The sequence below is a fragment of the Platichthys flesus genome, chromosome 12, assembly GCF_949316205.1.
Source record: "Platichthys flesus chromosome 12, fPlaFle2.1, whole genome shotgun sequence".
Classification (NCBI taxonomy): domain Eukaryota; kingdom Metazoa; phylum Chordata; class Actinopteri; order Pleuronectiformes; family Pleuronectidae; genus Platichthys; species Platichthys flesus.
In genome coordinates, this window is record NC_084956.1 from 4,008,614 (window position 1) to 4,021,686 (window position 13,073).

Here is a 13,073-nt window from a genome sequence, read left to right on the forward strand (position 1 = left end):
TAAGGTTTTTCTAACTGTGAGTTGCTGGTGTTTTTCCGCAGTGCCTTCGAGCCATGCTGAAGTTGATGTGCGAGTGCTGGGCTCATAACCCCGCCTCCCGACTCACCATCCTCAGAGTCAAGAAAACACTCGCCAAGATGGTGGAGTCTCAGGACATCAAGATCTGACCTCGTCCCCGTTCCACCTCCGCCGCCAGATTCATTCTAGCCTGGACCGGATCAGACCGGACCAGCCGCCTCAGGCTCGCCGTTCATCACGAGGAGGAAGAGGAGGAGTAGATTGGGAGATTTTAAAATAAAGGACCCACCTCAGGGCTGAACTGTTCGCCTCCTCCTTCCTCCTCCTCTTCCTCCTCCTGCTTCAGTCCGTCAGCTGGAAACAAATGTGGAGTCCTTCCTCTTCCTCCTCTTCCTGTACCGCGTTTGACGCTTTCTGTGAAAGCCAAACAGACGATTACAATAATTTTGATGGCGCCTCCTGATGGAGGGGAGAGGAGATGGAGGGGGCGGAGCTCTTCCTGCTCCTGGATAAAAGGTTTTTTAAGGACCCTCCTTCTCGTCTGCCTGTTTAAAACAAACATCAAAATGCCTTTTTTTGTTTTATTTTCTCATCAGGACTGAGTTCTCCTGCCATAATGAAATATATCTCCACTCTTACAGTAGAGTTTATTATAAAAGAAAAAATAAGGTACTATTATAACATGTGAATTTTAACGTGTAAATAAATGTTATCGTTAGATGCCGTGCCTCCTCATAAGAAGATAGGAATAAAATAAACAGAACACTGTGCTGCAGTGGTGTTGACGTCCGGCCGACTCCTCAAGAGACGTCGACTGGAGACGATGGAGTCACTGCGGAGACGTCTCCCGTCCTGTCTGTCTGTATGTCTGTGTCTCTGTCTGTCTGTACGTCTGTGTCTCTGTCTGTCTGTACGTCTGTGTTTCTGTCTGTATCTGTGTGTGTCTGTCAGGAGATTACTAATTTAGAGCTTTAAAGAGGCATCAGCTGATCAATGCGACACGAAGGTTTCAATTTGTTTTCCAACTTTTACATTTATTTTAAATTCTAAAAACCCGGTATGTTCAACTGAAATACTGCAGTACAGGTACAAGTACCTTAAAGTTTTCCTGGAGCACGGTACGTTTAGCCTGTTTGACATAGAAAAGGAAATGTGACCTGATGTATCCTGGTCCTTCCTGATCGGCTCTTTCCTCCGAGGTTTCTGACTTTTCAGAATAGCTTGTAAAACTCGAATAAAGACTCATTTTCTTTGTTTCTGCAACATCAAAAAAAAGAAAACCTGAACCTTCACATTAATCAGGAAACCTTGTCTTCTTTGTTTCAGGACAAAACTATGTCTTTAAGATTTAAACACTTTCCGGAAAAGTTTTCTCTCGTCAGCAGGACCACGTGCACGTGTTTGCTCGCTGTGCATGTGTGTGAGAAGCTAACCATCCATACAGACGCTATTAAAGAGCAGTAACTTTAGTGTTTTCCTCTGTATTAAAGCAAATATGCAAGAACAGCCCAAGTATAGAATAATCTCTAATATGTAAATCTCTCATGTTGTGTTGTTTTGTACAGCATCTGGTTCGGTGCCTTATGAGTTTACCACGGAAAAATGAAAACTCTGTATACAGTCTGTCCAATGTAACGATTTTTAAGTAAATAACCTTATTTTAGTACACAAGTGCTCAGTGTCTGCTGTGATTCTTTCATCTGCTGTTTGTTTCTTCACTTGTCTCTAATGTAAAGACTCTTTTCACTGGTTCGTCTGCCCAGAAAAAACAAACTTAGATGAATTTAAATACATTTTAGACAAAATGAGAATCAAATAAATGTGTAAGAAAACTGAACTGTATAAAAGTAAGAGTAATATGGGTAATTACTCATTTTATATATTATGGGATAAATAACCCATTTTACTTAAAATATAATTTGTCAATCCCAATATTTTCATACTCAGATTTGACTTGGGTGATTTGCAGTTAGAATTTTAACCATAAAACAATTTCAATGATTTTGTACCAGATTTAAATTTTCTGTGTACTGTAGTTTTATTTAAGATGGACATTTAACCTCAGCAAGTTTACATCCAGTGATCAAAACACCAGTTCACCACCAGTCCTGAGGAACAAGAGCCAGGTGACGTTCAACCATTCAGAGCTCTGAGTATTAAAAGATTTCATGTTTGTGAAATAACTTACTTTCAAAGTTTGGTTTTGAGACCTGAATTCTGACTAAAATGACAATTGAATTCATTAAAGCTGCTTTTACAAGCTTTAGTTTCAACACATCTTTTCCTGACATTTGGTCACTCAACGTTTGAATCGTTCCTTAAAAAAATGACCAGAATAATTCAGAAAAAGGAATTTTCCTACAACTACACGGTTGAGTTTCAGTTTTTATATCACGACAAACTGAGCAGAAGTCTTACAACAGATCTTTAGAAAATGTGTAGCTTCAGTTTTATTTGGCTTCAGCTCCACTAATGTGATAAGTTTACTTAATTGTTGATAGACTGATAATTCAGACGGTTTCCCTTTTTGATAAACCACGTTGAAAAACTACATAAATAAAATCACAGAGGCTGAAACCAGTCATTTCAACTTTTAAAATCCCATCAAAAGTACCCAGATGATTTCTCTTGTAATTAATGGTCACCATCAGAAAAATATAAATCTACTTCTCATTAAAACCTGTTAGGATTGGTTCAGTTAATAAAACAGTCTTTTATTTTTAGTCAAACATTTCCGTCTTTATTGTTTAACGTCTATTTGTCCTCGGGCTTGTTGAAGCAGTAGGTGAGGCAGCACTTTCCGCAGTAGTGACGATCGAAGTGACTCGCCATGAACACACCGGCGCCGCACTCGTCCGCCGGACACTCACGCCTCAGACGGTGGATTTTACCATTTTCGTCCACCTGCAAAAAAATCAAAATGTTCAAAACTGAAGACAAAGAGCTGGAGATTCATCTGAAGCGATGATAAATCTTGTGAGTGTAAGAACTGCTTCAGTTTCAGACGGACTTTACCTTGTAGTACTTGAGCACAGCGAGCTTGACCTTCTTCCTCTTGTGCTTGTTCTTCTTGGGGGTGGTGTAGGACTTCTTCTTCCTTTTCTTGGCACCACCACGCAGCCTCAGCACCAAGTGCAGAGTGGACTCCTGGGATCACAGTTAACGTCAGTATTTGAAAAACTGTTTTATTCTTATATAAATGACGTTAACAGCGCAGTGACCATGGTTTTAAATGGACTTTCATCCGTATCAGCAGGTGAACAAACTGCTCACCTTCTGGATGTTGTAATCTGACAGAGTGCGTCCATCCTCCAGCTGCTTTCCAGCGAAGATCAACCTCTGCTGATCAGGAGGGATTCCTGTAGGAGGAAAAACCAAATATCAACACTGGACCGATTCCTCGTCTAGGTCTGAAGCATCAGTCTCAGAAACAAGCAATATGATTCTAGTCCCAATTATGACGCGCCCAACAGGTGAAAACTACAACTCCCAGAATGCTCTTCACCGAAAACATTGCTGCAAATATTTGATTTACTTTAAGTTAATCTGACAGTTTGTCATTAGTCCACAAAGATGAATTTGTGGACCCTAACCCAGTAATAGAAAGTTTTTATAGAACTAATTAATAAACTGAGAATTTGTCACAAGCTCTAAACTTAATATTGGAAAACTATGTGAAAAGCAAACAATGTCAACTTTATGTACCATGTAGTTAAAACTTAAATCCTCAAATTTACCTGTGATTCATATGAACAGTAACTAGATGTCAGTGTAGTAACTAAATATTAAGTGTCACAAATGACAGTACGTTCCATGGCTGAAGAAAATATAGACATCTCATTTCTATAACCCCAAATAGTGTGATCGTTAAAACAATAGATCAGCTCATCTGATACTAGAAGTTTATAATAGTCCATAAACAGAGTTAAACATATTGAACTCACCCTCTTTGTCCTGGATTTTGGCTTTGACATTTTCAATAGTATCTGACGGTTCAACCTGCGGAGACACGGAGAGGTGAGATTTAAGATAAGATTAATGAGCTCGTTAATAGTCCAACAAGGAAATTGGCACTATTATAACAGCAAGAGAATAAAAAAGGTGTCAGTGAGTTATAAGTGTAAACTACATTTAAATATGAATATAAACTAATACATAAAGTGTAAAAACAGTTAACAGAATACATATTACAGTTAAGATAGTAACTGAGTTTAACTAGGTGTAGTTTTCCTTTGTCAGTTTTAACACATTATCACGTGTTCGCTAGAAAACTCCAGATTCAATCATCACACACGTGAAGTTCACAGAAGTTTAAAACTTTGATTTTTTAACGACAGTGACGTGAACAGTCACATTCTGCTGCTTCACACGTGTTTACGGTTCTCCGCAGATAGCTTAGCCACTTAGCTTCTCCTCCACAGCTAACGACATTAACATGTGAGCAGCAGATTAAACTGAGCTTTAAGTTTAAACCGATAACTTAGCTCGAGTTAACACTTTAATAATAAGTTAGCATGTGATCTATAGTGACATTAAATCATCTGTTTCCGGTGAAGTGAGGGAGAAGCGGCCGCGGCCTCCATCACAGCCCGGATCACCCACCTCGAGGGTGATGGTCTTCCCCGTGAGGGTTTTGACGAAAATCTGCATCCTGGCGTCGGACCACCTGCGGGGGAACAAGGAGCAGACGTTAGTGTCGCGGCCTGAGCTCAGACTTCAGCTAACATGAAGGATATTTGTGAGATTTGTCAGTTTAACGCGGAGCCGCTTCTTACCGCGGCTTCAACGCTAATGGCGGAGCATGAGAAGAGGTCCTGCGCAGTGAGACACGGGGTTTTCTCCCCGGTTCTGCACGGAGCAGGGTGGCCCTCAAAGTGCCTGGTCGAAAATACAACACAAATACTTTTTGAGTTCATATATCGTCTTTTTAAATCACGTGTATTTGGATTAATTTTAATCTTAATTTCCACGTATATTTTAAATGAATTAAAGAAAAACAAATGAATATGTCTCTAAAGTTGTCAAGGTTACTATGGCAATGTTGAATAATGGCCTCCCTGGGGGAAACGTCGACTTTTATCCGAAGAAAAAACAAAACAGATAAAATAATAAAGATGTCGGAGCCGAAGAGCTCCAGGAAAACAGCAGAAGAAAGAGTTTTAACTTTGGACTCGTTGGTTTCAGACGCAGATGAAGGTTTGGTTCAGTTTGAAGAACATGACGAGAAAGAGGAGCAGCGCTTCATCACCAGTCGCTCCGTGTTCAACAAGGTGATGTCATGTGATATATAATATAATAAAGTCTTTATAATGTTTAATCTTGGTTAGTTAATCCTTCACTGACATAGTGACACATCTGGAAACAGAGACAGGCTGGAACAAACACATCAAAACTACAAGAAACAAATTATTAACAGATTTAAATCAGATTAACATGAACAGGAAAAACTGCAAAGACAATATAGCAACTTATTATTGATAAAAAATCGACTGAAAGCTTTAGTTTAAATTAGTTTTCATTCAAATATAATCACCTTTATGAAGATCTGCTGGTTTTCCTTTATACTTGAAGTTGACTTTGTGATCATTTACTGTTGTTTGGATGAAACCATGAAGATGAAGCCGTCGACAAAAAAAACATTGATTGATTGAGCAGCTCATTGATCCAGAAGGAAAATAAGAAATGGTTGCAGAGTTAAAAAAAACCTAATGACATTACCGAAGCTTCACTTTAACCAACTACTTCAGTGAAATCCTGCTTTTACGTCCATATATCAGCAGAAATCATATAAATGCATAATAATAAACACTCACATGGTCAAATCGTTCATTTAATATTAAATACATTTATTCTTTAGACTATTAACTAATAGAGGACCGTGATTCACGAGTATTTATACAGGGTTTTACAATAATTATTATTATTAAAATAATAAACTCTTTTTATATAGCACTTTTGTTACAGAGTGTTTTTCAAAGAAGAAATGAAACCAGACAGATAAAATGTGAATTAAACAATGGAACACAATCAGAATAAATAGATTACTTAAATCCACAATGTGCTCCTCCTCACTTTTCTGACAGGTTATTGGTCGAGCGACGACCTATAAGAAACTCCTGTTGACCATAAAGACAGAGTACGAGGATTTCATCAGTGAGCTGAAGAGGAGGGAGGATGAAGACAAGAAGGCCCAGCGAACTGTGGCATCCTTAACGTCACTTCCAAAATCATTAGTGACCTGCCAGAGAAGAGCGGAGCAGCTGAGGGTCAGGTTTGTGTGTGTTTGTTTGTGTGTGTGTGTGTGTGTGTGTGTGTGTGTGTGTGTGTGTGTGTGTGTTTGTGTATCACAGCGTTCATATCAAGCATATTCTTAATTTTTTATTTTGTGGTACAGACGATTAAAGAATCATCATGTTGTATAGTAACAACCGTTTGTTTCTTTCCAGGATCTCTGACCTTCAGAGTGAAACATCAAACCTTCTGGAGGAGCAGAGGAGACAGAAATCATCTGAAGGGCGGAGCACATGGATCCCTGGTACCACTTACAACTGATCATTACACCTGACTGTGTTTAATCTGTTGTCTCATCGTCGGTCCACCTCTACACTGAGAGTCGGACTCACAGTTGAACCTCTTGCATCTCTCAGGTTTGACTGTGGCTGAGTCCGAGGATCCTGAGGCTCTGGACGAGCACCTGAGGCGTCTCGAGGCCCAGAGAGCTGCTCTCCTGGACAGGAAGAGTCACTGCGTCTCTCTGGAGGTCAAAACACTGCTGGACGGCGAGCTGCAGAGCGTCGAGTGCCACATTGAAGAGCTGAGCACAGAGAACCATCAACTGAAAGTTCTGTAAGAGCCAAAGCACCAAACCTGCTGCTGTCTGTGTTTAGAATCATTTCAGGAATATTTAACCACTTGTTTTAGGATAAAGATACAGATATGTATAAACATAAATAGTTTTAAATCTTGGGCTCACATGAAAACATTTTTATTTTCATGTGGATGTTGTTTTTCTTTCTGTCTCGCAGATACAAGCGTCTGAGATGTGTGTGTGACCATTTGTCTAGCTGGGAGGAGGAGGAGGAGAAGGTTCCACTGGAGGAACTCCTGGGTTCTATACTTGAGAACATCAGTCAGACCAGCGGTGAGACACTGGTGTCATCCAAAGACATTTAGATTTCATTTTACCATAGTAAATACGCAATACAAAATGGACGAGTCTGAAACCTGTATAGTGTGTAATGACCAGCAGAGGGCGACTCCACTGCTTGTTTCTGTAGAGGACTATGAGAGAATGACTCTACTTCTCATGTTATAAGGCCAGTAAACATTTCCTCACGAGTTTACGTCTCAATCTCTAGTTTCAAGACGTTTATTTTGTGAACTATGATCCATTTAGAGTGAAAAAGGCCATAACGCACCATATGTATTTGGGGTGGATACCACTGTGTGATTGAAAGCTAGCATCATCTTCAAGCCAGTCTCCACCCACCCACCCACCCGCTCTTCTAAATATGGTTTAAAAAAAAAAGATGGTGCTGAACTTACTGTCAAAGTGAGGCTTCAAACCAGCAGCTCACAAACCAGTGGGTGACGTCACGCTGGGTCGACAGTTGAATATAAACCTGTTTGACATCTTCAACAAAAACACTGACCTGAACACTGACCGACCTCAGTGAACCTCAGTAATTCTGATCAGGTGTTCAGATGTTTTTATTGTATCACCAACTTGAAATACAGTTGGACTCAAACCTTCCTCTGATTGTTCTGCAGTGACGGACGATGACGATGATGGAGAGTTGTTTGAGACCGAAGAGCCGACTGGAGTCAACGGGTCCGAACTCGTAGCAGATTACCTGGACAGGTGCTGCCTTCACAGACGTGTTTGTGGTCTGTTATGTGAACGCTCTCTGAATATCTGTTCGCTCCTTCCATCAGGTTCATTCAGCTCTTTGACTCGGCTCAGTATGAGGACGCAGCTCTCGTAGCTGCCAGATCTCCTCAAGGAGTCCTGAGGAACGTTGATACCATGGAGATGTTTAAAGGTCAACACACACACACACACACAGAGATTTCTATACTGTACGAGTTTCCTGTTTACAAACATGCTTCCACCCCATTATTAATGAACGTAGTCTTGACTTTTGTAAACTATGACACAGATGCAAACGTTCTCCTCCTGATTGGTTGTCATCAGTCATGTGACTCAACCAGCAGCAGTGAATGTAAAGCACTTCTAACACTTCCTGTCAGTAACAGTTCCAACCCGTTGATGATCTTAACGTTCACCATTGCTGTTCCTCTTTTGTAGTATTCTTTTTAACTAAGCAACCATTTCTCTCCTCTCAGGTGTGACAGCCGCCCCGGGGTCAGTCCCCCCTCTCCTCCTCTTCTTCCAGTCCCTACTGATCACTGCTGTCCCTGGTACTCAGCTGTCGGCTCCTCTCTCGCTCCACTGTGTCCTCTTCGCCCTGCGTCATGGCGCCTCGCAGCTCGTCACCCACGCCATCACCCAGAACAAGTGAGCACATGAACCAATCATGAGAGTGTGAGGTGTTCCGTTCTCTGCTGGTGTTTCAGGTCTTTCTCTTCACAGACTCACCTTTTCTGAGCACCTGGGTGACATCCTTATCGAGCACGCTCTGGAAAACGCCAGCGTGGCCGACCTGTGTCTGGCGTTGGCCACCGTCGTCTACGAGGCCTGTGGGCTGAACAGGAAGACGGCACTGAGCATGTGCAGGAGAGGCCTCATCCACAGCGCCGCCAAGTTCATGCACCACTGCAAGGACCTCAAAGCTGGTGTGTGTGTGTGTCAGCTTGTTCTTTCATTTTGTGTTCTTACCTAACATTTTATCTCTCTGTGTATCTCTCTCTCTCTTTCAGAGGACTTTATTTGGGTTCTGTGTCGCTCGCCCAGCCTCACCCTCCTCCAGCTGTTAACGGAGCCTCAGACCAGTGTTCGGGCGGCCATCTTGTCAGTGGGTAGGGCCTGTTCAACTCTGATGGTTGACCCTCATCATGGGGAGTTAGCGCTGCAGCTCCTGGACAGTTTCGTCAGCCGAGGTCGAGGTGCGTCAACAAACAGATAATCACAGACAATCATTTACACTATAGACTGTAAATAAATATTAACAAACAGCTCTCAAAAGAGACATCTCTGTCGCCTCCTGGTGGATGGCTGCAGCAAAGGTCATAATCCCTCCTCATCTTTAGCAGATGGGACAAATCAGAATAGACATTAAACAAATGTTTGTCAAAGATTTTTTCTGTCATTTAAGGACGTTCTTATCACACTGATATTTGTTCATGTTTCTGATAAATTTGGTTTAATTTTTGATGGTTTAAAGATAGTGGCTTAATTTTTATATAACAGGAGGAAATGGAGATCCATCGTCCATCTCTATTTATAGTCTATGACATTCCGTGACAGAGTACCCTGAGTACAACTTAATGTACAGTTTTAAACCCCTTTACCATAAATCAAGAATCTAATAATTCATGTAAAAATATAAACTAACTCGTGACCTCTGTGTGTCTCCGTCCTCTCAGAGGTTTTTGAGAATGTGATCCTGGAGGACAGCAACTCATCGGTGGACGTTTGGATCAATGTTGCGTCTCTGTGCTCTGAGCTGAAACGACCCGACTTGAACCGGGCCATCCTGTCCGTCCTTCTGGACCAGAGCGGGACCAGAGTCCTGTCCCCGGACCTGGAGGGAGCCTGTCTCATGGAACACGTCTTCCTATGAAGACAAGGCATGAACGTTCTCCCACACAACAACACACGGCCTAACAACAGCAAATACTCCTCTTCCTCACACAGAATCTGGTTGTTGTTGTGTAAAGGTTGGACTATGGGCAGAAAAGGTCTCTGGTTCGTCTCTGGTTCGACTCCACGAAGAGACAACAAAAAGACGAACCTGGATTGATCTGTCCTAAAATCCAAGAGAATTCTCCCTACCCTGTCTAGTGCCCCTGAGCAAGGCACCTTACTCCCCCAATGGCTGCTCACTGCTTTGTGTGTCCTGCACCAGATGGGTTAAATGCAGAGGATAAATTTACCTACCATTGCATGATTGTGTTGTGCATGTCTGTGCATGTGTTTGGTATAAATAAACTAATCTTAATCTTAATCTTAATCTTAACCACAATATAATTCTATTATTCTTCAAACTGTCAATTAAATAAATGAAAACATTAGATTCAGTCCAGTTGTTATAGATCCTGAATCATCCGTCATCATCATCATCATTGTCACAATCAGGCCTGTCACTGTGCCTCCTGACCTTTGACCTTTAGCTTGTGTCAGTGAAATGACTCAGGCATAAACTAAAAGCTGAAACAGTGGCGGCTGATGGCCACCAGGGGGGGAACAGGTTTCCAAAAGGAAGCTGAGCTCAAAGTGGCCTTAAAACATAAAAGTAAAGAAATCAGGCAAATCTTACTGTAATAACAACATCGACAAAAATCACATCCTGACATGAACTGGAGCTTATACAGGTTAAAGAATCATTTATGATCATATGTTAGGAATTATATCATCATGATGTCACAATGAAGTCAGATAATAATGTCATGTAGTGAAACAGTGCATTGGCTTTACAATCAAAGAGATTAGAGACACAATCTACTGTTTGTTTAGATGAACCAATCATCCGTCATGATTAAATGACATCATCACATGATAACAGACAGTCACCATTGTCTGATCAGGGGTCAAACAGCATTGAGCCTATGATCCTTTTCATTCTAAATGTTTTGCAAAAGGCCACAAGACAAAAACAACATTACAACTAGAATAGTACTGATACTGAAATATGTAACAGAGCACAGTATCTATAACTGCAAAAGTAACTCTAATATTAAACCAGTGACCTGACGTCATGTTCGCTGCCAGATGAATGTCACCGGTCATCGCTCATCAGATGTCAGACGGGAGAGGAAAGAAGAAAAGTGAAATATTTGAACAGTTATTTAAATGGAACACTGACTGCAACCATTATGCAAATGTTATTGAGTAATGACAAAAAATTGAAATATTCAAGTAAAATACTTTAAAGTCTTTGAGGTACTTCCCACTAGTTTATTACTGTCTGAAGGTATGTTCCGAAAACAACTGTAAATACACAGGAGAGTTCCTCACTGAGGTGATGCTGAAGGGAAGCAGAAAGACGGAAGGAGGAGAAGAACCGAAGGAAGAGGGGAAAAGATGCAAAGGTGCTGATTCACAACCGCCTTGCTTCACCTCATCACATTGATCCCCTGCAGTGTGTGTCTGTGTGTGCGTGTGGTTGTGTGTGTGTGAGAGAGAGAGCGAGAGAGAGAAGCTGACCCAGCATGACACAGCTTATTTTCACTCTCTGTCCCTGTCACTTTCAAACCCCATCTACTTCTCCCAGGATGCCACTGTTAAGAGTGAGAGAGCGTCAAACCCCCCTCGACCAGTTTCCAGATGTGAGACATGTTTATGTTTGTGTGTGTGTGTGGAGCAGATCTTCAGTTGGATTTCACCCCATAAGAGACTGAAAAGGTCCTCACAGAACAAGAGAGGACTCAGAGGTGGGGGGTGTTACAAAAAAAAAAACAGACTCATTGATGTGTGTGTCTGTGTGGGTCCAATGTCAGCAAAAGGGGACATATTTAAAGATTGAGAAACGTCTTCTAACTGGGAATACGTCACATATCCTCTGATGTGTTAATCAGGACATTACTGTTAAATTGAGTGAAGCCTTGAGCTCTTTAGATTCTCTGATCACAGTCAAACTTGCACCATCAGCACCAACGGTCTGATTTAGTCCTGAGATATTTCTGACGACCACCTGGTCTTTCTCACACATTATCATACGTTGTGCTGCTCTATCTCTGAAACAGACACATATATATTTACGTTATATATAGACTCCAAGCTGTAACTCTATATCTCCTGCTCAAGCTGAGTTTAGCTCCCTGCTCCTCTGCAACTTAATGCAGCTTCCTCTGAATGAACTTCACCAGTAACTCTTGAGAAACTGAAGAAGAGAAAACTAGAATGTCACCTATACATAGATTTCACATAAATCAAATCACAGACACTCGTGGAAATCAGTCTAAATATGTCAGATTTGTTTCTTCAAGATCCATGAATTATTTGAGCAATCAGTGAAAATATATAAAAGCGTTCTATCTCAAAATGTTCAAGACAAAGATTGAAAATAATTTTATGAGTTATTTCTTGTCTCATGTCACATCCTTCCAACGAGTTTCATTGAAATCTGTTTTACGTCATTCTGCAGAAAAACCAGTAAACAGGTTTGAAACAACCAGGCAGAGGCTGAGGTTCCTGAACGCACCATCAGTCTGCATGTGGCAGAAACACTGAATTACAGTGAATGATTCGTCATCCTCAGCAGACTGATGATTAACTGAACCTCTGCTCTGAACTAGAATTACTGCATTGTTTTTCTTTAGTTTGTCATTATGTTCTGTTATAAATATACACTCTCTGGTTTTCACAATGAGAGAAATCTGGAGTTTTAATGACTTTGCATATTTGCATTTTTGATATTCTCTGGTGGCCTTGCGGTTTAAAGGGCCTACCGTGAACCGCAACATCCAATCAAAGCATAAAATCTGATATGAATGTAAATTATTGTTACATATCATCCATTATAAATCCATGGGAATTGAATGTTCTTGGTGCATTAAGATTTAAAACCATATAGGAGGTGTTAGCTGCTTGACATTTCAACTTTATTTTCAAAATGCTAAAAAGTCTTCCTATGATTAGTTGGACAATCAACATTGAAACTTTATTGTTAATATTTTCAATATTCTGACTTTATTCTCAATATTTGAACCTAATTCTCAACTTTTAAACTTTATTCTCAACATTCTAACTTTATTCACAACTTTTCCACTTTATTCTCCACATTTAAACTTTATTCTTAACATTTCCACTTTATTCACAATATTTAAACTTTATTCTCTCTTCAATTACATTAGAAAGGTGAACCCTGCTCCCCTCGTGTATTTCCCCCATGTGTGACCCTCACTGTGCTCTGTTTGGAACAACGTGTGAAATA

At 40.7% G+C, this 13,073-nt stretch overlaps 3 protein-coding genes across 3 annotated transcripts in view; 2 read left to right on the plus strand and 1 right to left on the minus strand.

Moving 5' to 3' along the window:
• Nucleotides 1–1,691, plus strand: part of LOC133965814 (bone morphogenetic protein receptor type-1A-like) — a 35,072-nt gene extending 33,381 nt beyond the window's left edge. The window contains exon 13 of the mRNA XM_062400370.1: nucleotides 42–1,691. Within this exon, the coding sequence (XP_062256354.1) occupies nucleotides 42–167 (126 nt within the window). The 3' untranslated portion in view covers nucleotides 168–1,691. The remainder of the gene's footprint in view (nucleotides 1–41) is intronic.
• Nucleotides 1,692–2,711: 1,020 nt separating this feature from the next.
• rps27a (ribosomal protein S27a) lies at nucleotides 2,712–4,900 on the minus strand. Its single transcript, XM_062400371.1, has 6 exons — nucleotides 4,794–4,900; nucleotides 4,621–4,684; nucleotides 3,963–4,017; nucleotides 3,292–3,377; nucleotides 3,034–3,165; nucleotides 2,712–2,922 (listed from the first exon to the last, which is right to left on the minus strand). Exons 2-6 carry the CDS (start codon nucleotides 4,666–4,668, stop codon nucleotides 2,773–2,775), a joined length of 471 nt encoding a protein of 156 aa, XP_062256355.1. The 5' UTR covers nucleotides 4,669–4,684; nucleotides 4,794–4,900; the 3' UTR covers nucleotides 2,712–2,772.
• Nucleotides 4,901–4,947: 47 nt separating this feature from the next.
• LOC133965813 (clathrin heavy chain linker domain-containing protein 1-like) lies at nucleotides 4,948–10,174 on the plus strand. Its single transcript, XM_062400369.1, has 11 exons — nucleotides 4,948–5,288; nucleotides 6,102–6,289; nucleotides 6,465–6,553; nucleotides 6,666–6,864; nucleotides 7,044–7,159; nucleotides 7,789–7,879; nucleotides 7,954–8,060; nucleotides 8,365–8,536; nucleotides 8,612–8,814; nucleotides 8,899–9,084; nucleotides 9,565–10,174. The coding sequence occupies exons 1-11, from the start codon at nucleotides 5,067–5,069 to the stop codon at nucleotides 9,759–9,761; spliced, it is 1,770 nt and encodes a 589-aa protein (XP_062256353.1). The 5' UTR covers nucleotides 4,948–5,066; the 3' UTR covers nucleotides 9,762–10,174.
• Nucleotides 10,175–13,073: the final 2,899 nt, after the last annotated feature.

Coding starts and splice junctions, on each gene's coding strand:
- rps27a (XM_062400371.1), bottom strand. CDS start 4,668: ATGCAGATTTTCGTCAAAACCCTCACGGGGAAGACCATCACCCTCGAG. Junction 3,166..3,291: donor CAGATTACAACATCCAGAAG/GTGAGCAGTTTG, acceptor CTGTGATCCCAG/GAGTCCACTCTGCACTTGGT. Junction 2,923..3,033: donor CTGTGCTCAAGTACTACAAG/GTAAAGTCCGTC, acceptor ATTTTTTTGCAG/GTGGACGAAAATGGTAAAAT.
- LOC133965813 (XM_062400369.1), top strand. CDS start 5,067: ATGGCCTCCCTGGGGGAAACGTCGACTTTTATCCGAAGAAAAAACAAA. Junction 7,160..7,788: donor GAACATCAGTCAGACCAGCG/GTGAGACACTGG, acceptor ATTGTTCTGCAG/TGACGGACGATGACGATGAT. Junction 8,537..8,611: donor CACGCCATCACCCAGAACAA/GTGAGCACATGA, acceptor TTCTCTTCACAG/ACTCACCTTTTCTGAGCACC.